We start from the raw sequence: 25887 nt of genomic DNA, 5'->3' as shown, positions 1-25887 counted from the left end.
CCATTCTCGTGTTGCCACCCGCCGGACCTCTCTAGAAGGAGGCATATGAAGAAGGACCTCAGAAGATGATCTCAGGATCTGGGTAGGTTCATATGGAAAGTAAAATCCTTGAGGTATTGTGGTCAAGGCTTTATAGGTCAAAACCAGCACTTTGATTTGGGTCCGGAAACTAATTGGTAGCCAGTGCAGTCGGACCAGGATCGGTGTAATATGCTCAAACCGTCTTGCTCTGGTGAGCAACCTGGCTGCTGAATTCTTCAGTAGCTGAAGTTTCCGAACCGTCTCCAGAGGCAGCCCTACGTATAATGCAGGGCAGTGATCTAACCTTGGAGTAACCAGAGCATAGACAACAGTAGTTAGGCTATCCCTGTCCAGATAGGAGCGTAGCTGGGCCACCAGCCAAAGCTGATGGAAGGTACTCTGGGCCATTGAGACCACCTGAGCCTCGAGCGACAGCAAAGGATCCTGGAGTACCCCCAAGTTACAAACCTGCTCCTCCTCCTGCTCCGTGTATCTGAAGAAGTGTGCATGCACACGAAAGCTCATACCAAGAACTAACTTAGTTGGTCTTTAAGGTGCTACTGGAAGGAATTTTTTTATTTTGACTATGGCAGACCAACACGGCTACCTATCTACTACTGCTCCTTCAAAGGAAGTGTAACCCCTTCAAGGCAGGTGACCTCCCAGCCATCTGGTCTAGAGAACCAGCCACTAACAGTGCCTCAATCTTATCTGGATTTAGTTTCAGTTTGTTGGCTTTCTTCCAGTCCATTACCGAGGCAAGACACTGATCCAGCACTTCCACTGTCTCACCTGCAGATGTAAAGGAGAAATAGAGCCAAGTGCCATCAGCATACTGCTGACAATGTACTCCAAATCTCCGGATAACCCCACCCAGTGGATTCATGTAGATGTGGGATAGAATTGAGCCCTGTGGAACCCCACACTGTAGGTTCCACAGGGCTGAAAAGCATCCCCCAAGCAACACCCTCTGGGAACGACCATCCAAGTAGGACTGGAACCACTGCAAAGCGGTGCCACCCACCCTAGTTTGGACAGTCGCTCCAGAAGGATACCATGCTCCATGGTATCAAAAGCTGCTGAGAGGTCGAGAAGAATTAACAGGGACAGGTTTCCCTTGTCTCTCTCTCAACAGAGGTCATCATAAAGGGCAACCAAGGCAATTTCTGTGGCAAAACCGGGCCTAAACCCCAATTGAAATGGATCCAGAAAATCAGTTTCTACCAAAAGCACCTAGATCTGGTCTGCGACCTCTTGTTCAGGAAAGGAAGATTAGCAACTTGCTGGTAGTTACTTAGGTTTTCCGAATCCAGGGAAGGTTTCTTAAGGAGTGGTTTTACCACTGCCTCTTTCAAACAGGCAGGGACCACCCCCTTTCTTAAACAGGCATTGGTCACCTCCCTGGCCCAGCCAGCTGTTCCTTCCCTGCTGGTTTTTATCAACCAAGAGGGGCAAGGGTCTAGAGTGCAAGTGCTTGCCTTGACTGATCTGAGCACCTTGTCCACATTCTCGAGCCTTACCAGCTGAAATTCATCCAATACAACAGGACTGGACTGTACTCTGGACGCCCCATGAGATTCATCTGCTGTAACAGCAGTCAAGGTCTTGGTGGATGCAAGCAATTAATATAACTAATAATTAATATTAGTTATATTAACTATTAAATTAATTCAATTAGATATATTAAGTGTATTATTTTTATCTTACCAGTAGATATAGCATTGTGGGGGGGGGGAAATGTACATAAAAGAAAAGCATGTTTTTGGAGATCAGTGCCCCTTGTAAAGAAGAGTATCTAACAACGCCCCACCCCAATGAAATTTAGAGAATCTTCAACAAAGGGGGATACCTCTTGGCATCTTTTGAAATTAAAGAGACAAAACCTGAGTCAAAACTGCAAATGAATTCACTATCCCTGAAACTAAACCCACGGCTAAAGCCATATAACTTTTTGGGGAAGTCTTAACAGCTGTCAAAACTGATCTTCCTTCTGGTGTCTTGCAGGTGCTGCCTTCTGTAGCCTGAATTCCAATTGTATTTGGCTGTATGTCATCTGCATTGGCATCTTTTGTACCATCAAATGCGTCATTTAGAAATTTAAACCACCTGACACCTGTCAAATAACAGTGCAATCGTTTAAAGAAAACACTTCTTTCTCTGTAAAAATGGTTAAGAGTGATGATGCTTCTGCTTATTGGCAGAATATGACTACAGACTTGGTGACTGACTTTAATGGCAATGTAGAATATGCCCACCATTATAAGAGTACAAAGGGTGACGTTGGGCCAGCCACTGCCTCTTAACCTTACCTACTTCACAGGGTTGTTGTGAGGAAAAAATGAGGAGGTGGAGAACTATGTGTGCCACCTTGAACTCCTTGGAGGAAAGGTAGAATATAAATGCAGTAATAAATAATCATGTTTTAAGCAGTCATTGCAATTGTTCCTCTTAAACTAAGTGGGTGTCCAGAGATCCAGAACAAGGCTGTGTATACTTCTGGTCGCTTCACCTGAAAAAGGTTATTGCAGAATTGGAAAAGGTTAAGAAAAGAGCAATCAAAATGATAAAGGGGATGGAGCAACTCCCCTATCAGTGGTTGGAACATGATAGAAGTTTATAAAATTATGCATGGGATCGGGAAAGTTGATAGAGAAAGGTTTTTCTCCTTCTCTCATAACACTAGAACTTATGGACATCAAATGAAACTGAATGTTGTTAATATTTAGGACAGAGGAAAGCACATTATGGAACTTGCTCCTACCGGAGGCTGGGATGACCACCAACTTGGATGGCTTTAAAGGAAGACTGGACAAATTCAATAAGGCTATCAATGGCTATTAGTCACAATGGCTATGCTCTAGGAGGCAATAATATTTCGGAATGCCAGTTGCTGGAAATCTTAGGAGGGGAGAGGGCTCTTGTGCCTGGGTCCTGCTTGCAGGGTTCCCACATGTATTTGGCTTGCCACTGTGAGAATAGGATGCTGAACTACACGGGCCATTGGTCTGATCCAGCAGGCTCTTCTTGTCTTCCAAAAGAGAGCCAACGTGGTATAGTGGTTAAGAGCAGTGGACTCGTAATCTGGTGAACTGGGTTTGATTCCCCGCTCCTCCACCTGCAGCTGCTGGGTGACCTTGGGCCAGTCACACTTCTCTGAAGTCTCTCAGCCCCACTCACCTCCCAGAGTGTTTGTTGTGGGGGAGGAAGGGAAAGGAGATTGTTAGGTGCTTTGAGACTCCTTAAGGGGAGTAAAAGGTGGGATATCAAGTCCAAATTCTTCTTCTTCTTCTTCTTCTTCTTCTTCTTCTTCTTCTTCTTCTTCTTCTTAATTGGAGAGTCCTTGTCACAGACTCTAGAGGGCTTTAGGGGGATCAGGACCAAAGGTTTACATATTTCCAAAATACTCTTTCCCACTGTATAATGCAGCTTCCTATGTTCCCATCGTTTGAACTACACCATTGCATTGAATCTACACCTAGAAGGCCTATGTATAATATACATAGGCTGAAGGAACAGCTCGTCCACTTTGTATGCCAGCAGCATCTTTGGATATAGTTCTGCGCTTCCAGTAAATGTGAAAAATATTCGGGAAGCACAAGTAGGGGGGAAGGACAACACAGTTCACTGGTCTTCACTGATGGCTGTGGAACGAAAGGAACGCAAGCAAGTAGGAGAGCCAACAAATAATAGGTTTCTTCCAATCCTCTTTCCTGCTGAGTTCAACAAGAGCAATGCTGAAACTGAGGAGGAGGAAACTGACAGCCAGTTCCAAAAGAGAAGGCAGGCAGGTGGGAGCTGGCTGAGAGAGGAATATGGTTGGTGGGGCAGTACCCCATTTGCCCTAATGGACCAGCCTCCACTGTTCATCCACCATCTCTTAGAACAGAATTTAAATAAAAACCCAAATTGAAGCTTAAAAACAAAATCACACATATGTCCATCTCCAAAGCCTACAATCAGATGTTTCAGCTGCTGTGGATGCCGATAAGAAGAGCTTACTGGATCAGGCCCAATGGCCCATCTAGTCCAGCATCCTTTTCTCACAGTGGCCAACCAGATGCCCCATGGAGAATCCCACAAAGCAGGAGCCCAGTACAAGAGCATTTTCCCCTCCTGCGATTTCCAGCAGCTGGTATTTGGAAGCATTGCTGCTGCTGCCGGAGGCAGATGATAGCCATCATAGCTAGTTCCCATGGATAGCCCTCTCCTCCATGAATTTGTCTAACCCACTTTAAAAGCCATCTAGGTTGGTGGTGGGACGCAGGTGGTGCTGTGGGTTAAACCACAGAGCCTAGGACTTGCCGATCAGAAGGTCGGCGGTTGGACAGGGTGAGCTCCCGTTGCTTGGTCCCAGCTCCTGCCAACGTAGCAGCTCGAAAGCACATCAAAGTGCAAGTAGATAAATAGGTACCACTCTGGCAGGAAGGTAACGGCGTTTCCATGCACTGCTCTGGTTCGCCAGAAGTGGCTTAGTCATGCCGGCCACATGACCTGGAAGTTGTATGCCGGCTCCCTCGGCCAATAAAGCGAGATGAGTGCTGCAACCCCAGAGTCGGTCATGACTGGACCTAATGGTCAGGGGTCCCTTTAGGTTGGTGGTAAGTTCCGTAGCACCACGTGCTCACTAGACGACCTTAGGGGCCAGTTGTGAACTCTCAGCCCAACCTAGCTCACAGGCTTGTTGTAGGGATTAAATGGAAAGAACCATGTATGCTGCCTTTGAGGAAAAAGCAGGATGCAAAGGTAACAAATATAATACAATACTGCACTATGCTATAAAATTATTGTAATTGTTTTAGATCCTCCTAGATTTTTTAAAAATTCTGGTTTCTTTTTTATATATATAGCAATTTTATTGAAAGTTCTTTTAGCATTTTAAAAGACAAAAATTCAAACTCATTTACAAGAAAATAGCAAAAAACGATTATCCCTAAAAAGAAAAATAATAAAGAAATAATATAAAACAATCTTTACAAAAAACAATTGATTTTTTAAAACGCTGGTTTCAATGTATATATATGTGTGGTTTTTCGCTTAACATATTTTAAGTTGCTATGGCAGAAAAACACCGCCTAATAAATTTAATAAATAATAGTAACAATGCTATATAATGTATATTGCCAGCTCATATATAAACAGAACAATTTGTAAACAGCACGTGCTAATAACAAAGCAATACTAATAATTTTCGCTGGTGCGAGTGAGAGAAACAGCCCGCCCGCCTGCATTTTCCGAGGAAGCTTCGTCGATTCCCGGCGGGGGAAACAAAAAAGAATCCCTTCTATCCACCGCGGGTGGATGCCGCGCAGGCGCAATGAGATCATCTTCATCATCCCCGCCCCCTCTTCTCCTTAAACTCGCCTCCATCTGCCGGTTCACCTTCATCCCAACCATATCCCACAGCGTGCTGCGCGCCGGGCCTCCAAACAAACACATAAAGACGACAAAAAACCCGTCTCTCTCCCCTCTCTCTCTGACTCCTTCCTCAAAGGCTGCTGCGTCGAAACACGTGAGCCTGTTGTGAGCACGTGACCCGCCAGCGTCGCTAGCCTGGCGTGGTGCGCGCGCGCTACCTATCAAGCCCCGCCCCCTCGCGCTCTCTCCTCCTCTCCCCCCCCCCCCCGCCGCCCGAGGACGCGCGAGCGAGCAAGCGCGGTCTCGCCTTCGGAGTTGTTCGTTGGCCGCCCGTTCCCCCTCACACACCTCGGCCAGCGCCGCCGCCGCCGCCTCCTCGTCGTGGTAGCCGTCGGTCATGAGGCCCGCCCGCCGTCGCTGGAGCGCGGCCCAGCTGCTGCCGCTGCGGTTCGTGTGGCGCGGCTGCCGCTGAGGCGTCTCCGCCCGGGCGGAGGGGGTTCCCTTCTTCGCCTCTCAGCCGCCGCCGCCGAGGCCGCCATGTTGGGCCGGGAGCCGCAGCGGGACCGCCGCTGAGCCCTCTGAGAAGGGGAGAGGGAGCCAGGAGGACACGACGAAGACGACGACGGGAAGGACGAGGAGGGAGAGGAGCGGCCGGCGCCGGCGCCATGGCGGAGCAGACCTACTCCTGGTGAGGAGGCGCCGCTGCTGCTGCTAGGCCTCTCCCGAGTGGGGGAGCATCTCTCTGCCTGCCTATGGAGGGGCTTCCATGGAATGGCCATCCCCGCCGCCTCGGCCTCTTCCCTCCCGCCATGGGAGCGAGAGCTCTCGGCCTCAAAAGCAGGCTCCGGCCCTTGGCTGAAGGGAAGAAGAGCGAGCGGGGCAGGTCTTTCCCCCATAGGAATAGTTTTCTCCCCACACCCCCCTGAGCGAGGCGGCTCTATATTCTACTACTGCTGCTGTTAAAGGCACAGGAGAAAAGGCCCGTGGGGAAGTTGGCATCTAGCAGCCGCCACCCCTCCTTTCTCTTTCTCCCCCCTCCTTTTCCTGACCTACCCCGCTTTAAACCCACCAGCTGGACCCGAAGGATGCCTCCTACAATGGACGTTCACTGCTGTGCATGAGGCGATAGGACGTAAACAAGCAGGAAAGATCTGCCCAGGGGAAAGGCCGAGCTGCAGCAACCTGTTGAGAGGTTGGCAGCCTTGCGCACCCCCCACCCCAAGTCTTTTTCGTCCAAACTTGACACTGTCAGAGAGAGAGAGCGAGCAGTGGGATCTGTAGGCTCCTGGCAAAGCTGCCCTTGCTGGTTCCTGTGAGTGGCTTGGCAACCTCACTTGCCTCCTTTTTGGGCTGTTTGTGTTTTGGAAGTATCAAAGCATACTATGGGGGTTGGATTCATGCATAGTTGTCTCCTAATTCCCAAGTTCTTGAAAAGTAGCCATGTAATAATGATCTTTTGATAACTTGAACATTTTACAAATTACTGTGAAGAGCCTCCTGATTCAGATGCATGAAGTAAGTGGGCAGTGGTGTTTGGCTGGTGTGTATTCAGTATGTGTTTATGCATCTTGCAAAATCTGACTCTCATACCATGAAAAAATTTACAAGTGTATATATACACTAGTTTCACTCCTCCCCGCGGTGCTTGCTACAGAAGATCCTGTTATAATAAACTACTTGGGTTTTAAGGCACCACAAAATCCCAGGTGCACAACGTTGGGGTGGTGATGTATTTCACCACTTGCTAGGCTGAATTAGAGACACCTGTCTGTATGGTGCAATCTATTTTGCCATCAACCAGTTGTTATTTAGAAGCCTGGTCGTGAAAGAGCACAAATGTGTCTCTGAGAAGATAATTTCTTACATTAAAAATGCGGAAGTGTAGAAGCATCTTTCTCAGGGTTCAGGTGCAGTGTACCTGGATTAAAGGAAGAAGACAAATACTGTAAGCTTACGTTGTCTTGATGATGTGGTGGTTATAATTTGCTTGGTCATGGGGACAACTCCAATATCAGCTTTTGGTGAAGGGCGGGTTGTGAAATATTCTATAGTTTGTCACACACTTTGCAGATGTGGTAATGTTCTGATGTCTCCCTGCTGTAATAGAAGAGATTGTGTTTGAAAAAAAGCATTCCTATTTCTTTGCATATTTACTGAAAAGTAAATATCACTTATTCTTGAGCAGCTATGCATAGTTGCAGCCTGACCCGAAGCAGATTTGCTTGGGATGTAAGTCCCATAGGCTTGAATGCAATGTGGATGGATAACATTGGAGGTAATGTCACACAAAGTGCTTAAGGGGAAAAAAAACTGTTGTTGGCTAAATAAGTGTTTTCTACTTAGTGCCTTCTATTATACATTATCTTTGTGATCATTGCAACAACCTACTAAGTCGTGTTAGGTTGAGATGAGCACTGACTGAAAGTTCTCAACCTATGTTTCTTATCAGACATTGTTGTTATCCCACAGTAGGAGATTAAGTGAATGACCTGAGTTGGACTGTCTAGGGACTTCTGGCTGAAGTAAAATTTGAACTAGGGTCTTGGTGGTTCATATTCTTAGTCCCTTTGCTAAACTAAAGGGCTAGCTAGACTTACTTTCAGTTTGTAACAGTTGCCAGCCAGATGCCTCTGAAATTGCACAAGAGGGTTTGATGGGAGTACCATCTTCTCTTCCTCCTAGTATCTGGTACCCACAAGCACACTTCTTCTAAATATAGTGTTTCATAATAAAATTGCAGGGAGCTAGGTTTTAAAGTGATGTGATTGTCCAAGAAATGGTGTGTGAATTCTGGATGATGACTTAGATGGGGAAGATAATGGTTCAAATCAGCTTTTAACTATGGACTTTATTGGTTGGTCTTGGGCACATGGCAGTGACCTGGTTCACATGTTACAGATAGCCGCCAATCCATGTTTGATGGTTAGGCTCGTGTCTTGGACTTCTTCCTTCACTTTGCTTTGCTATAACTATAGTTTGCTGTGATGCCCAAATCAGGTAAACTGGGATGGGGAACCTGTGGCCCTCCAGAAGTTGCTGGATGCCAACTCTCATCAGCTCCAGTCAACATGGCCAATGGCCAGGGATGGTGACAGGTGTAGTTGACCAACATCTAGAGGTCTAAAGGTGAGCCAACCTTGAGGTAAGCTATGATTATTGCAAACCAAAGTTTGCTTCCAAATCAGATTTCTAACTATAGTTTCTGTTTTGGTGTGGAAGCAAACCAATAGCTGTAACAAACCAGGGATAATTGATGGGGAGATGTGATATTTCATTGAAAGTGTCTACCCTTGACTGATGTATATTCTGAATAGTGTCCAAATAGCTCTTATGTGCATCCTGGTATTAAATAAAATGTAGAAGGAAGGATATGTGTGCACAGCTTTTTCAGTGTACTGGGGGTGCTGAAGAAGCAGGTTTCCTGATGGTATGGAAAAGCCAGTAATGTGGGTTTTCTAGATTCAGGTAGGTAGCCATGTTGGTCTGATGCAGTAGAAATATAAAATAAAAAAAATTGTCCAGTAGCACCTTAGAGACCAAGTAGGTTTGTTCTTGGTATGAGCTTTCGTGTGCATGCACACTTCTTCAGATACTTCTTCAGGTGTCTGAATACGTGTGCATGCAAATGAAAGCTCATACCAAGAATAAACTTAGTGGGTTTTCTAGAAATTTTTCTAGAAAGCCTTCAAGGCAATTTTACACAGAGCTAAGTGGGCCTTGTTGAGCATGTTTAGTTGACTTGCATTTATATATTTATTTACAGCACTATTACTGTACATGCTGTTTTACAAAGAACAGGTATGACAGGTCTCAAGCCCAAAGGGGCTTACAGTCTAAAATAGACACAAGGAAACAACAAAGGAAGGGGGTTGGAAATGGAAGGCACAGGATTGTTTAATGACATGTGCTAGTGGGGTGATGAAAAGGTTTACCAGGAAGGTTGAGTTTTGAGGAGGAATGGAAAAGAGGCAAAGTTATAAACCAAGGTAAGAAATAAGGTCATGCTAATTTTGCATCCTTAATAAACACATGAAAAGCTTCCCCCACAAATAGCCAAAAGTAGTTGAATTGAAATATTAGGCTTCCCCTCCCTCAGTAATGTTCACTTGTGCTGCAGTCCTATAGGCATGTGTGATTTAAATATGATAATCAAACAAATTCAGAGGCTTATGTGATTTTTTTTATTGGAATACTAAGATGTAATAGCTTATACATCCCTTACATAGTTTAGATTTTAAATCAAAAATTGAAGACACTGAAAACTGTTAGCGTACTAAAATTAACTATGTTCCAGTCCAGACACCAGTCCAAAAACCGCAGGTCAGAGTTTTTTTTTTATTTTGCAAGGAGCTTGTGCATGAAGCACCCTTACTTTTGAGTGCAGTTTTTTACCTATGAAGGCGCCCTTTGGCTGCTCTCTCAGCTTAAAGGAGACATGGAGTAGGCAGTTTAAGGAGGTATTTTGATTTAAGGTTAGTTTTAACTTGTTTTATTTTTCTTGTATCTGTTTACTGTACACGACTTAGAGACTGAAGTGTTAAGTGGTATATAAACTGGGGAAATAATAATATTAGAAAGCATGAATAGCTCTTCACAGAAATATATATGATTTCTAGGGGAAAGCATTAATTAAAATTGTAGTTTTAGATCTAAATAATATTGTAGGCATTTCAGTTGCCCAGTCTGATTTGTTATATTACTAACTGACTTCCTGAAATAGACATGGATATTGTTTTGCCAAAAATATAGCAATGAATTTTCTTCTAAAAAAAGAGCCCCCCCTTAAATCACTGGTCCTTATGCACATACACCTCTTACACGTGCAGGATCTATTTATAACCTGAATGTAAGTAGTGGGTGGGAGCTGTTGCTATGATCCCACTTCCCTCCATTCAAGTGTGCATTCATTATCCTCAGCTTGTCATCTGAAAAGGACTTACGGTTTGCAGTAGCCATGATTTGGATGTCTCAGCAAATTAATACTGAGAGAGGTAACAGTGTTAAGTCTGTTGCAGCAAAAAAACAACAAAGACTCGTGTAGCTCCTCAAAAACTATCATATATAATGGTATAAGCTTTTGTGGACCAGAATCCACTTTTATCAGATGGCAATTATCATTTTCATGAACTGGAGAGGAGGGAATGCATAAATCTGAGGCCTAACCCTGCTGGGCAAACTGGTTTTTTCTTGATATCTAAATCTCAGCCTAAAATACTTTGTAGAATTATTATGCTGAAACTCTGCTTTGAGGCAGATAAAATCAGTGTTAAAAACTCATATATTATAAGATAGGCATCAAATGGCTCCTTAAACCAAGGTTACAGTTGCTAAAACAGAATGTCTAGTTGCCATTTTTGGGTAAGACAGCTCTAAAGTTTATTTTTTAAATGATGGACTGACTGTGATTGATTGTCAGTTAAGTACCTGATAACAGCTAGATTAAGAACTTGGAGAATATAAAGAAAACAGGCACTTGATCCAGGGGCAGTCCAGTTATATATTGGCCTATTCCTACCATCCTTTGAGTGAGTACAAGCACTGGGGTGGGGTAAGTGAAAACAAGCTACAACAAGTAACTATAATGTTCACTGCTCCTGCTCAGGCTGCATAGGAAAAAAAAACATTTTGGTTCCTGAAATTCATTCTGATTGTGAAGATAAAAAATAACTGATAGAATTCTACGGGATGTGGTATTAGTGTTTGAAAACAGTCAAGATACAATGATCTTCAGGCATGCATCTCCAGATGGTGGAGATGTCAGATGTCATCCTGGCGCCCAGACGTCTTCACTTGGTCACAAGTAGATGACAGCCAGGTGCAAAATGTGCCTGGTGCCTGGCTAGTTTCGAACACTGGATAAAATGTAACAGGATGGCTAGAACTAGAAAAGAACGGATGTTCCTGATTTCAGGTTTCTCCAAATACTTAATTATCTTTTGTGTCTTATATTTTTGTTTTTGCTCAGAATGCTGATTAGCAGTATTTTACAGACCAGGGTTAGCCAGTAAGTTGTGACTTTGGAAGTGAAAACACTAATTCCAGAGTATCACAGCCTAATATAGCACTCCAGATTTTCTTTTAAACTGTGGCAGCACACCTGACATGTATAGTTTTTCACAGAACAAATATAGTACTAGTTTCAGAGAATTGCTTGTTGTTGAAATTATAAAGTGTCAATATGTAGAAAAGAGTTAATCATTATGTTACTATGTAAAATCATACTGACTTGCTTACAGAGTTATAGTAAGGATTATTACAGTTAGATAATGCATGTGAAGTGTTTAGACCACTTGAAAGTGCTATACAATTTTAAAATACTAAATCACTACAGTGCTCTGTGGAGCAGTTGTAGAGTTTTCCTTGCCTTTGAAAATTTGACAAATCTAAAGGTATGTCTAAAGTATGATGGCACCATGTGCAGTTTAGTGGGGAAAGGGAGAAATGTTATTTAAGGGTTGGAGAATTAATATTTAAAAGTTAAGATGTGTATAAGAGGGCTAATAGTAATCCTTAGTCTCACTCTACTTTTGCAGTTGAAGCTGAGCTCCTGCTTTAGGCCTCAAACAAAAGACCAATATAATGTTCCCAACTGCATTTTTAATTTTTTTTATTATTTATAATATTCTTAGCTAACTTTTGACATCTGTCGTGTGAAGTAACTCACTAGATCAAGGGCGGGAAACCTTTTTGGCCTTCTGGGCCAGACTTTCATCTAGCTCTCCTGCCACCTGTGGACCAGTATTTGACAGTTGGGCTGGAACACACCTATGAATAATCTGATGTAATAATATCAGGTGATTGACATGTTGGTTGCCCTGCCCACCTTCCAAAGTTGGCGCACCATGGAGATAGTGGCCAAGTAGAATTAACTCATCATCAGCTGATGGGCCAAGTGTTTCTGGATATCTTAAAACATTTTCTCTTCATTTTGAATTTTTTAAAATAAGGTTAATGGGTTCTTCAGGTTCTGTTTTTAATGTAATAGTTCTAAATTTATAATCTCTTGAGGATAAGCTCTTCAATCGTCTATGCACGGAGCAAAGGAAGATAACGGTCAGCTTGGATTTACATTGTTTCTAAATACTCAGTAGATTACTAAAGCTTAAATTCCTTTTGTATTGATGAGACAGTAGTCAAAAATGCCATGGGAAAATCTGTATTTGACTTTCACCTGTACAGTACTTGTCTTGTACTTGATTGCCTCTCCTTTGTTCTGTGATGCAGGGCTTGCTGGACCTCAATTCCTGTATGCAGGGCCAAATGAAATAAAACACACACACATGCAGCAACCTAATTTAAAAGTGGAATACTTTGTTCTCTTGTTTTATTTCTCCTCTTAACCTACGAAACCCTGCATTTTTTAAGATACAGATGTGTACAATGATATGTACATATACCAATCCTTTATTTTTCCATGAAAATTTTTCCATTTCATGAATTCTTTAGTAAAAATGAGTGGATACCAATTGCAAATACAATATTAGGTGAGCTTATTAAAGTTTTCATCTTCTTTTACAAGATTAGATCACTTTCTAGGGCATCAGAAAAATTTCTGATACAAATTACCTTATGCTGGGATTTCACAAAGATGAATAGTTCCTCTTTTGCTGCTGTTAACCCCTGTTCTTTCTAATTATTAGACCTAGTTCCATTAGTTTGTAGTGGAAATAAATTACTTTCCTACCCTGTGCATTGGAGCTTTTGTGGGTTGAGGCTTCTGTGTTACAGCCTAAGCAACATTTTAAGAGAGGGGAAAGCTCAGTGAAACATTTATTTTCTGCATTCAAATTATTATACATGGGATGCAGTGGGGCATAAGGGTTTGCTAATAGGCTTTGACTTCGGTGTTGAGATTTACTGCAGCAAATATTTTCATTAATTTAACAAAGTTATTTGCCTTTGTTGGGAATGCTAGTTACGTAGCTTGTGATGAAACTTCATGGTACCCCATCCCATTTGTGAAGCCCTATAAAGGGCCAGAAAATAGCTTTGAGTTTGTTGTTATGCTTGTCTTCCATTGCTAAACATGAGGTGCAAGAAATGTCATTCTCTGGTCCTCTGAGAAATGGTCTCCCTCACGTCATGTTGTTAAAAAGATGCTCCATGTGTATGTTAGCGTGGGTGTGTTTCTAGAAAATTCTTAATTGAGAAAACTGGTATTCAGTGTCTTCAGTGCGATGCATGGTGTTTGATATTAATATTGTGAATATTTAATACTAAATACATTATATGACCTGATGTATAGGGATCGACAATTTTTGTCTACCTGTGCTAGGCATGTCCAACATTGTAGTCACCAGGAACTGAGTTGGTCCTGCATAGGGACCAACCAGGAAAGTTTATGCCTGTTTGGCTCAGTGTTAGAAACTCGGATAGAAGGGACCTGGGTTGTGGGTGCCAAAACAGAATGTCTAGTTGCCGGGGTGTGTGTGTGTCAGTGACACTTTTTATTTATTATTTTGATAAGCAGGAACTAATATGTAATTCACATAAGCGAAACATTGTTAATATGACATTTGTAGCAGAAATTGTTAATACATGTCTAAAATGGTGTTTATAATAAAAATAGTTGGTACCGTACTTTAGTTTTCAAAACACTCTTTAGTGTTAAACTCCTTAACATATTGTCTGTCCTTAACATATACTTTGAGGCTTCAAAGCACATACAGTGGTACCTCTGGATGCGAACGGGATCCATTCCGGAGCCCCGTTCGCATCCTGAAGAGAACGCTACCCGCGTGTACGTGGGGCACGATTCGTCGCTTCTGCGCATGTGCATGATGTCATTTTGAGCGTCTGCGCATGCGCAAGTGGCGAAACCCAGAAGTAACACATTCCGATACTTCCTGGTCGCCGCGGAGCGCAACCCGAAAACGCTCAACCTGAAGCAACTTTAACCTGAGGTATGACTGTACATTTCAATAATGCTTGAGTGTCAGCCAGTGCAAAAAATCGCACCCAGTCTTTTTGAGGTGCTCACAAATGGAGAATCTTTAGGTGCAAAATGTGCATGGTGCCCTGCTAATTTTGAACCCTGGTTTGACTGCTGCAATGTGTGCTGGGTACCTCAGCAACTAAACAACCAAACAACTCCCCATCCTTCTTCCCAGCATTTGCATTTGGAAGGGAGATGGAATTGCCATGTAACTGCTGGGATGATGCTGGGAAGGGAGGAAATCTGGTTGCTTGTCTTGTTTGGCATAAAGTGGTAGCACAGTTGCCATGGCAAACATGGCAAATAAAAAGTGGTATTATTTATTAGTTTATGTGTTGTTTTGTACACACATCCCACATAGAGAATCATAGCACCATGGGGAAATGTTAATACTTGATTGCAAAAGGTACTGGCCACTTCTTTGTTCTGCGAATCAAATACTGTTTTTTAAAAATTATATGTATAAATATATTTGATGAGGGAGTCATGAATCTACATTTATTTATTTATTTAGTGTAGCACCCGTGTTTGAAATTAGCCAGGTGCATTTTGCAACTGGCTATTGGCCACTTGCAACCAAGTGAAGATGCTTGGGCATATTTTTGTTACTGTAACCTTGGTTTCAGGAGCCATTTGGCGCCTAGCTTATATATCTGAGTTTCTAACACTGTATACTGCCCTTCATCCATAGATCTCAGGGAGGTGGTTCACAACATAAAAATACAATATTGAATCATGAAATACATAATAAAAGCAAAAGAACAAAAGAAACCCACAAAGCAATAACCCCCCCCATCCCACAAACACATTTAAAAGGTGTGTAAGATGTAAATCAGCCAACAGCCTGTAAATCAGCCATCTTGAGCAGCATCCTTCTATCTAGAAGGCTTCCAGCCTCTGTAGCTCAGGGTTACTAGGATGCTGGAGATTTCAGGCCGCAGTCCTTACCTAGCTTGCAAATAATAGACCTGTTGCTCTGCCTTGATTGGTATGAATATTAATCACTGGGCTTGCAAGGGCAGTGTACACTATATAGGTTAGGGAGGATTCTATTGTGTGAAAATAGTGAAGGTGTTCATGGATAGACTGATTTGCATAGATAAGATTGCAGTAACTATCAGGGTGTTTTTGATTTGCTCTTTCACAATGTTCATATTAAAACAACTGATTAAAATGCTGGAGGACTTTTCTAGAGTAACAGTTGTGAATAAAAAAGAAATCTTTTCCTATATTTTGATGCAACTGTTCTGAAAACAAGAGAATAATTGTTGAATCTCCTTACAATTGTGTCTATGATGAAGCATTTGGTGCTGTGGCGTTGGAAGTGAGAAAGAATTGTGTTTGAACTCAGACATTTTCCAGACAGCCTCCCACATGTTGGCTGCAACTTAAAGCATGATTGGCAAAGAACAAGCAAAGGAAAATGGTTGTCTTTCCTACAGCAAAACTTAATAATTGCTCACCTGCTTGGTTATTGTTTCAAGATTAGAACTCTGGTTGTTGACAGAATCTCATGGTTGACTTTTATAATAACTTGAATATGTTGTGCAACTTCATTGGGTGGGGGAAAATAATAAAACAAGAAATCAGTGTACTTAAAAGTTGAGTAAAGTTTCATGTTAGAACAAATGTATTAAATCTTAATTGCCTTGCAGTCATTCTTGTGTTTGCTCATATGGAATCTCATGCTAGTATTGGCTACAGAGTCTACTAGGACATTGGATGAGACTTGTTTTTGAGTTTGTTCCATCAGCTGGAAACTACTTGCTCCTCAGTGTACTTAGGTAATGAATAACCCTGCTGACCACTGAAGTTCTTCACAAAATTTCCTTCAGTTTTTTGTCTATATTCATTAAAGCACAGACCTAACACAAATGTTTGCATTCTGATGGATTGAGAGACTGTGGCTGTAGCATCTACACCAGGCACCCCCAAACTCGGCCCTCCAGATGTTTTGGGACTACAAATCCCATCATCCCTAGCTAACAGGACCAGTGGTCGGGCATGATGGGAATTGTAGTCCCAAAACATCTGGAGAGCTGAGTTTGGGGATGTCTGGTCTACACTTTTTACTTAGTTTGGGAAGTTCCAAAGGCTTGATATGATTAAAAGAAATCCCACAGTATGCTACTTAGTAGAAGTATCATGTAAAAACACATATAATAAACCCTTTGCATACATGTTAACTCAGAGGTAAGCCACATTGAGTTCAATTGGATTTGCTCCCAAGTAAGTACATAGCGTTTCAGACTTGGGCAAGTATACCAGTTGCAACTGTACATGGACGGAGGACGCCTGGCTTCAGTTGTCCATGCTGTGGTAGTCTCTGGAATAGAGGCTGTAATGTGCTTAACATGGGACTGCCTTTAAAGACTGTTTAGAAACCAGTTAGTGCCGTGTGTCTTTTAGATTACTAACTGAGGCTAGACTTTATGATCACATTATGTCTGTCCTTTTCTGGGCCTAATTTAAAGTGCTAGTTTTAACCTCTGAAATACCATCATCTGGTGAGAGAACCAAACTTTTTGTGTTTTTTAACATAGCAGTTGAAATCATTTTCCCTTTTGTGTTTTTCCACTTGCATTTTGCATTTTTCTCCTATTCATGATAGTGTCATGTAGCATTCTGATGGGAACAATGGTATTGATGGAGGATGGAATATAAATTGTATGAATGAATACCTTTACAATGCTATAATATGATTATTGATTGATATTTTTTTTAACTGTCAGGTGTATTCCATCACATTGTCTGGAAATGTAAACCTGACTGTGAAGAACTCCATTTTCTGGAGATAGCATTTCAGAGTCATCGAAGGCGTATAACATCTTCAATTGCATGTGATCAAGCTATTGAACAAATGTGCCATAAAGATGCAGAATGAAAATGTGACTTGACTCTAATAACTATGGGGTGTCTGTCTTACAACATCTTCATTTCTTTAGAAAACCATGCCAGCAAAATGATGCTCTGTACCATTACCACAGAAGAACAAATTGCTTTGCAGGTTAGAATGAAGCACATGTGTGCTTCTTCCCACCTTAGCCAGGGCTGACATTTAAGGGAAGACATATTTGCTATTCACCTGGTTGACTAGATGTCCAGCGACTGACAGTGTACCAAAGGCAGTGTGTACTGTAGCCTCAAGCAAATGACTAATCAAGCATTGAAATGTCCTGCTGTTGGGCATTTTTGCCATGAGTTATATAAATAGAGATGTGTGAGAACCTTTGACAGAAAACAGAGAATCACAGAATTCATAGAGATATGTGATGAGACTGACTGTAGTATGATGATTTGAGTTAAGAGCAGAGATGGGCAGTGTTATCTTGGCTAGACTGAGAACAGCTGGAAGGGTTGCTAAAGCTGAAACAATAGACATGATCAGTCATTGGAGGAAAGACTACTGGATGCCCCAGTGGTATTTTAAGCCATCATTGGGATCTATTGGAAGGGCGAGATAAGAATTCCTGTAATAGATAATGACAGAATGCAATAAAATGATCAGAGAGTTTTCATTGAACTTCATAACTAACAGATATCTATTTTTAGGATGCCATGGTAATTGCCTTAGATAATTAGCTGTCCCTTCATGTTTTTGTCCGTTCCTATTTTGTTAGAAATTAAAACATCTGTTGAGAAAGTACAGCATGATCTGTAAGCCTGTGTTATGTGCTATATTTGTTCACTAGCTTTGTACACGCTATTTCTCTATAATGTCGCCAATCAGCTAACAAATACTATTTCCCCATGAAAATAGATGCAGTTGTCATTATTTCAAAATGCAGTTACTGTTAATCAGGTGCCTAACCTGTGGCTTGCATTTGCCCCTCCTAAAAAGTTTTTTGTGGCCTTTAAGATTTTGCCTCCTTCGCTCCCATTCTAGCTATATCAGATTGCCAGTGTCTGACTTCCACTGAAAAGAACTCTGTCCTGAAGAAGTCAGTTGCAAGAATAGACAGTAAAAACCACCAAAATATTTTTAACTGTACTGACAGGATGGGCTTAGCACAAATGCTAGGTTTTGGTGTGTGCATATGGTAACCAGAGCTTTGTGAAAACATATTGTAATTGTATCCTTAAAGTGAAAAGCCACTGGAGAAAGTTTGTGTGTTTGTACTTTCTTCTCCCAGTAATTCATTTTAAAACATAGGCTGGCTACATTGTTCATTTCACCCTAAGCAATAGGAATAGTTATGGCAAAGGGTGGTACGTTAGGCTAACGCAGACTTGTAAGTAGCCACTTGTCTTTGGCAACCCGATGAGTCCCCATTCTAGTTCTAAAAAGCTACTGGCTCTTTAAGACTAAAAGTCTGCATCTTAGGTAGATCATGTCTCTCTGGAAATACCCCTGGGCCCCTTCACGTTGGAGTTCACTACTTCCAGCTACAGCTCAAAGATTTAAAAAGTCAGCCCCTCTCCCTCTATGACAGTGGAATGGGTAAGGGGGAACTCAAAGGCTTGTAGCTGCATGAGCACCTTCTTGTGTGCTCCATTGCTATCCTTTCCCCTTCTACAGATAGAAAAAAGGGACTGTGCACCACATGGAAAAAATACAGTGGTACCTCAGGTTACATACGCTTCAGGTTACATACGCTTCAGGTTACATACGCTTCAGGTTACAGACTCTGCTAACCCAGAAATAATGCTTCAGGTTAAGAACTTTGCTTCAGGGTGAGAATAGAAATCGTGCTCCGGCGGCGCAGCAGCAGCAGGAGGCCCCATTAGCTAAAGTGGTGCTTCAGCTTAAGAACAGTTTCAGGTTAAGTACAGGCCTCCGGAACGTATTAAGTACTTAACCTGAGGTACCACTGTACTCAGATGGCTGATAGCCCAGGAGTAGAGCCTGGTGACCCAAGCACTTGACAAATGGATATGCTCCTGCTGCATTTTCTGAAACTTTTTTGTCTTCTGGCCCCACTCCTTCCATGAGTACAAAAAGTGCAGGATGAGACAGAGCACTGAGTTGTATTTGCATCATTTGCCTGATGTGACAGATATTTAAGTGAAATTGAGATTGTGATCTAGCTGATTGAGGGTTGTGGTTGAGGCTGATGGGTGTGTAGAAGCAGCAACAGGGGTGCCTGATGTGGCAACTGTCTTGGCTCTGCTCTCTCATTTTCCTAGCAGGGTGGTGGTTGGAGTCTCATCTGGACTACAGCAACCTAGCCATTGAAGGAGAGCAGGAAAAAGACAGGGAGCTTGAAGACCTGACCATAGATCATGGTGACTATAGCATCTTTCTGAAGGACATTCTAGCTGTTGGGCTTGGTGTCTGCCTGCCTGCCTGTTTGCAGTTTTTCCTTTGCTGTAGTGGTTGGATTATTGTGCCAGGTGAGGTAAGGGAAAGGAAGGGATGAGAGTCTTCTGGGGCATAGTGAACAACATTTGAACCTTGCCCTGCATAGCCCTTGAAGGAGGTGTAAGGACTCTTACAGGGTTCTAGAGTCCTTCTGCCTCCTTCCCAAAGTGCTTTCCCAGCTTTGGGAAGGAGATGGGAAGACTCCAGGACTCTGCCAGAGCCTCACACCTCCTTCCAAAAGCCCAGCACCTCGCATAGCTGACTTTGGGAAGGCAGCATGAAGGCTGGGTTGTATATCAAATGTTGGCCTTTCCTCTCCCTGTGACAAGGCAGTGTGTGGCCCAAAGGTCCCGTGTCGAAGTACTCTTGAGGTCCACTTGGTATGAAAAGTTGGACTGCCCTGATTTAAGTATTTATAATATTTATTTCCCACTTTTGGCAGCTCACTTGTAACAAAGCCCAAAGCCTTCATTTATGCTTGCACATTGGATTTACTCTCACAGTAGTTTCCACATATTCCTAGTGTGTAAGTGTGTGTGTAACTGGATTTTCTTACAGTTGCTTCTTGCTGTGCATCTCTCTCCCTTCTTTGTTGTCCTTCTCACTGTCAAAGCATAGATGGGCACCTGCTGTTTTGCTGTTATACTTGTAAAGCACAACACACATTAATGATGCTGGGTATATAGAAACAGTTCTAAGGTGATGAAGTAAATGCTGTATGGGAAATCATCAGGGGTGGGGGGACCTGTGTCTGGTCTCCAGATATTAATTGGGACTCCAACTTCTATCAGCCCCAGCCTGCATGGTGAGTGGTCGGGTGATAGGAGTGGAGTGGAGTCAAGCAGCAAGGAGAAGGCTACAAGTCCACCACTACACTAATACAGTCAACAACTATTTTGTGCAGGAGTTCTGTTCCTGGCCCCTGTGTGCATTGGAGGAGCATGTATAAGTGTATTCAGCTACATTCAGCCCTGCCCCCTTTCCCCCTGCCATGCCCCCATTCCACCCTTTTTGTGAAATGTTGAGTGATGTTTTTGGGTTACTACAGCACTGTGCGTGTGTGCGCAATCATGTGTCTTTTGGATGAACGTTAATTGGTCGTTGCCTGTACAATAATTTCCCATGTCTCAAGATAACCCATAGTAATCATTTAAGTGAGAATGTTCTGCACAAATGACTTTCAATGCAAGTACCAATAGAGATGGGTTGTATATACAAAGACGTACATAAGAGTCCTTCAGCTGGATCCAGCCAAAGGGGGCCTGTCCAACCCAGCTGGCACTCTTGTTCTCACAGTGGCCAACCAGATGCCTGTGGGAAACCTGCAAATATATAATTCTAATTTATTTAATTTTTGCTACATGGGGCTCCCCCCGCCCCATGTGCGTTTGTAGGATTAATTACTTTGCTATTCTTAGAATATGGCCTTGGGTGCATGAGCCACAGCATGACGAAACTTCTGGTTTGTCTGGTTTTAACTTGTTTTGTTTTATTTTATTGTAATTTTTGAATTTTATAGCCGCCTTGTGGGATCATCCTTGTGGCCAAAATGTGGGACAAAAATGTGGGGTGGAGGGGTGTGGAGAGGGAGAATAGCAAATGGGATACTCCAGGACTTCTTTGAAAGGACCAACTTGCCTGGATAGCAGGATAGAGCTGCTAATGGATATCGAAAATGTAAGACATTCTGAGACTTGCCTCCTCATTCAGTTTTGTTTGCTTTGAGATGAAAAAGTTTGTGGGATCTTCTCCCTAGTCCCCAAACTATGCTTTTCAGAATATAGCAGATCTGCAGAGTTTGACAACTGTTACCAAAACCTGGAAACTGTTTTCATTAAAAAAAACCAAAACAAAATGTTTCATGATTTCAGAGAGATGCTTGGAAACAAATGAACAATATCTGCAAAATAGTTAATTTTTAGAGAAGTGGTGGAACTTCTTAACCCCTTTGATGCAGTTGGTCCACTTAACCTCTCAGGCTGCTATCACAATGGGCTGCAAAACCTTTCCCCCTCAAATTGCCCTTATTTGCATAGGATTTCCCCCCTCCCCCAGTTTATTTATTTGTAATAGAAAACCACTTGTGACACTCAGACACAGATTTCAACAGATTTGATGCAGGGCTGCCGGTTACTATCCCCTGTGTGGTGGTTTGGATGTTTTGTGCTAGTAAGGGCCAGGATGAGCACTGATAGTTCTGTGTGTCCAAGAGGGAATTTGGAAATTGATATTTACCAATGTGGCAAACAAGTAAGTAACCACTTGCTCAGTTGGCTGTTTTACCTCTAGTTGAGTAGGCATGGAAACATTTGTAAATGAGAGAAGTGTTTGTTTTGTTTCCCCCTATAATTCAGGCCATCAGTAAAAATGGTTGTGGGCCAGAAACTTCAGTGAACTTATTTGTAAGGCTGTAACATGGTTTAATTTGTTCTGGAAGCTCTCTCCCACCCCCACCCCCCAAACTAGCTAACTGGCTAGCTATTTGACCCTAGCAGCTGCTCTTTCTCTGCTTACCATTCATTCTGACATTGTCCATTTTCATTGTGCACTGCTAGAAAGGTGGAGTTGGAATGTCTGAAAGGACATATTTTTCACGTTGGAAAACTTTGGAGCCATGTAGCTGTGCAATGTGAGAAGCCGAGTCATTCTTGGAATTGTTCTGTAGGTAAAGATCTGTGGAGCTGTCTGTGACAGGCTAGAGAGCTAACTGCTTGGTTTGTTGTTGTGTAGACAAGAATGAGGTCATTGTAAAACATGGGAGGCTGACACCCGGAGCTGTTGCAGAACAGTGCTTGTTGTGTGCCTCTGGGCTTGCCCTTTGCGGGGGCTGTGTAGCACTCTCCCCCCTTCTGTCATTAGCAAGCCACCATCATCCAGGGGGTCTTCCCTGGGATAGAGCAGCACATTGTAAACTTCTCTTTTCACTGTTCAGCTATTCTTTGCCCAGACAGCCATTGGTGGCACCTTTTATGGAGAAACACTTAATATTTAGGGTGGGAGTACTATTTAGGGTGGGAGGAGAGGAATACATTAAAGCTCTTATAAGGTCACATTTTTTTACAAAGTAGCTAACAGAGTCTGTAACACCAGAGGTGGGCAGATTTTAGACTTTAGTCTTCTCTACTCTTAACTAGAATCCTGTTTCAGATAGGTAGCCGTGTTGGTCTGACGTAGTCAAAATATATATAAAAATAAAGAAATTGTCCAGTAGCCCTTAGAGACCAACTAAGTTTGTTCTTGGTATAAGCTTTCATGTGCATGCACACGAAAGCTTATACCAAGAGCAAACTTCGTTGGTCTCTAAGGTGCTACTGGACAATTTTTATATATATTTAGAATCCTGTTGTTTACCAATCTGTGTGTTCATATGCAAAGGAAACATAAATACTCATGATCACTGAACATACACTAGCTATGCCTTAATTGTAAAAGACCCCGAGATTGCCCTCTTGCTTAAGAAAAGAATGTTCTTCAAGCACATGGGGAGCCCCAGCAAAAGCAGAATCTTGGTAATATGACAAAACATCAAGGTGTAACAAGTGAGTTAGGCATCCTGTGAGAAGGTAAATATTATATATTTATTTATTAAAACATTAGCTGAAACTGAAGCAATTCCACAGGGAAGGTGTTGTTCCAGCAGGTAAATCCCGTGTGTGTGTGTGTGGATAATTCCATAAAAAATTACAACTAGGGAGCTGAATTTTAGTTGCAAAATTGTTGTAGATAGTTCCATAATTGCAGTCTTGAGTGCCTGCACCTTCCAAAAATCTAGATTAAATTTAATTTTGAAGATTAGGGTAAAAACAGTGTATAATTCTACAGTGCAAACCTAGCTAGAGGAAAAGCCAGTTTATAATAAAAACATGTAGGTTTAGTTTACTGTTCAAGCTCAGTGTTGGCTCTGTTTGGGTTATTAAGTGCAGCATGTAAACTTGAGTGCAGGCCTCAGTCCAAGTTAAACGTTCAACTTTTAGTTCAGTTTTTTTCCCTGTTTTAAAAAACTACCTAGAGTGTAACTTACAAAAATTTGCATTGAGGCATGTTTTAGAGGGATTTGGATCATAACATTCCCAGAAAGGGCCTTAACTGCCCACATTCTCACCTTAATCCCCACTAAATCACCACCCACTGTCCGCTTCTGACAAAACTTTACATTCACATTGACTGAACTGACCTAATTGCCTCTTCTGAATTTATACTCATTTCATTTCCGTATATGAGCCCCTCAATCTTACTGCAGTACTAGTTGGGAAAAAGCTAGCCCACGGCTATATGTTTAGGGTAGGGTAGGAAGAGAGCCAACCATGCAAGTACAAAGAGACCTCATTCTTCATTTGTGTGGAGAGTCCCAGCTGAAGCACTGTGTCAGCTTAAGTGACAAAGTGTCTTGGTAATAAGCAAGTAAGGCACCTGTGCAAGTTCAGCAACATGTGGAAGAGGCAGGGTAGTTAACGCTCCCTGTTATTGATCTGCGTAATCAAAAGTTTTTAAAATAACTCAATAAATAAAAACAACAGGTATGCAGGTAGAAAGCGGTTTGTTCTAAAGAATGTTGCATGTCTGCTGAACAGAAGTTGCTTAACCAATGTGTTTGTTTTCCTTGTCGTTGCTCATCAATCTGTGATATACATTTTTTATTGTAAACACAGTAATCCTTACTATTGTGGCTCTTGCAGAGTGATTGCAACCATCCTATGCTTTCTCTGAGTGTCTGCCTAAGAGAAATAAACAAGCAAGCATACTTTGTCATTCCTTGCTGTGCCTGCTCCTGCATTCACTTAGGCAACCCATCAATTCATCAGTAGCCCAGGTTGCCTCAGTCATTATCTCCTGCTAAGCTAGTTCTTTTCCAGCTCACAGAAGGCTGTGTGTTTCCAGGGGCTCAGCCTCTTCCTGATAACTCCCTTCTGCTGACAGGTGAGGCTTAATCAGGCTTCTTTCCCATGTAGTTACAGAGAAAAGAAGGTTATCAGGTCACCCTGCTGAGAACCCATGATGTAATTTCACCACAGTGGTTTCCAATCAAGTAGCTTAGCACATACTTCTGAAGCTTGGCATTATGTCTACTGTATATTTTGAATCAACAGTATGTAATAAACATGCTGCACTTGCATTACTGCTGTGTATTAGAATTTATTTTATTGCTGTTCATTTCTTTGGAATTAATGTGTCACTCCGGCAGCCCTGATGTTGTTGGCTCAGCTGTCAGATGTTTGGGTGCTTAGAACCGAAACACACGTGTTCACATGGGCATTGTATTGAGCAAGAGAAGCTTAGGCTTAATGTGGAGCTCCTCTGGTCAAACGGGTTACCTTGCTGTATTATGCATGTGAGAGAACTGATCCCTATAACCTAAGTACTAGATACCTAGATTTAACAAGCAGGCAGGCATTCTGTCAGCAGCCTCCTGCCTAGAGTGGAATGTGTGCTGATGTGACTTAGAAATTCCTGTGCTTGGGTCTTGTACCAAGTGATACGGAGATGGTATTGATGACTGGTGGTCCTTTTTATGTAGGTGGGAACAATTAATCTTATCCAAAAACCGTTCAGATTTCTGGTCATAAATTGTAACTTGGCATCGTTCCCTCTTCCCCCAGCTTCAGGTTTGTGGGTTGTATCCAAAGCTAGTCCTACTCAGACTTAGACTAATTGAAATCTTGCTTGTTAGTTGCAGGAGCTGCTGTTGCTTGTTCTTCTTCCCTTCTGTGCCTGAAGGTGGACCAGAATAGTTCACATGGCTATGTCCTGGCCTCGGGCCACAAGGCTTCTGTAAATCCTGCCCCCACCTTTTATTTGAGTTTGCTTCTCTGGAATTAAAACAAAGTGCCTCTGGGTTATCTGTCTTTGGTGATAATCCAGTCATGTGAGTGGGTGAACAATGAGAAAATGAGTAAATTCCTGGCTTGTTTAACTTACTGTTGTGTTTAGACACCTCTTTGGGTTTGTGATAATTTAAAAACTGAACAAATGTTTATCAGTTTGGTTCTATAATAATATACTGTGCCTCTCTGTCTTCCTTTCCAGGGCTTACTCCCTTGTGGATTCCAGTCAAGTATCTACGTTCCTAATTTCTATTCTCCTCATAGTTTATGGTAGCTTCAGGTATGATTATTTTCTTTGGTATATATAACAACCCCGCCCCCAAAAGAAAAGTCAGGAATTGCTGGCCATATGTTGATGCATTGTTCCTTAAAGGTAATCTTGTAGAACCATAATATATTAGGTATATTCTATGTACCGTATTTTTCGCCCTATAGGGCGCACCGGCTCATAG

The 25887-nt window shown here is 42.3% G+C and overlaps 2 protein-coding genes across 4 annotated transcripts in view; one reads left to right on the top strand and one right to left on the bottom strand.

The window, feature by feature from the left end:
• Window positions 1-12279, bottom strand: part of HNF1A (HNF1 homeobox A) — a 54431-nt gene extending 42152 nt beyond the window's left edge. The window contains exons 1-3 of one of the 2 annotated variants that reach the window (XM_083478652.1): window positions 12041-12279; window positions 7440-7473; window positions 7241-7294 (exon numbers count right to left, since the gene is read on the bottom strand). The gene's annotated coding sequence lies outside the window, so the exon portion shown is untranslated. The remainder of the gene's footprint in view (window positions 1-7240; window positions 7295-7439; window positions 7474-12040) is intronic. The other variant, XM_083478653.1, reaches the window with a different exon arrangement.
• Window positions 5580-25887, top strand: part of SPPL3 (signal peptide peptidase like 3) — a 35254-nt gene continuing 14946 nt past the window's right edge. The window contains exons 1-2 of one of the 2 annotated variants that reach the window (XM_083478788.1): window positions 5580-6064; window positions 25638-25715. In XM_083478788.1, coding sequence (XP_083334914.1) covers window positions 6042-6064; window positions 25638-25715 — 101 coding nt within the window. In that variant the 5' untranslated portion in view covers window positions 5580-6041. Of the gene's footprint in view, window positions 6065-12407; window positions 12430-25637; window positions 25716-25887 lie in introns of those variants that run through there. The other variant, XM_083478789.1, reaches the window with a different exon arrangement.

Source organism: Podarcis liolepis (assembly GCF_965112155.1).
Source record: "Podarcis liolepis genome assembly, chromosome: 15".
NCBI lineage: Eukaryota > Metazoa > Chordata > Lepidosauria > Squamata > Lacertidae > Podarcis > Podarcis liolepis.
Note: the sequence above shows the minus strand (reverse complement) of the source record. Positions and strands in the feature narration are given on the sequence as shown.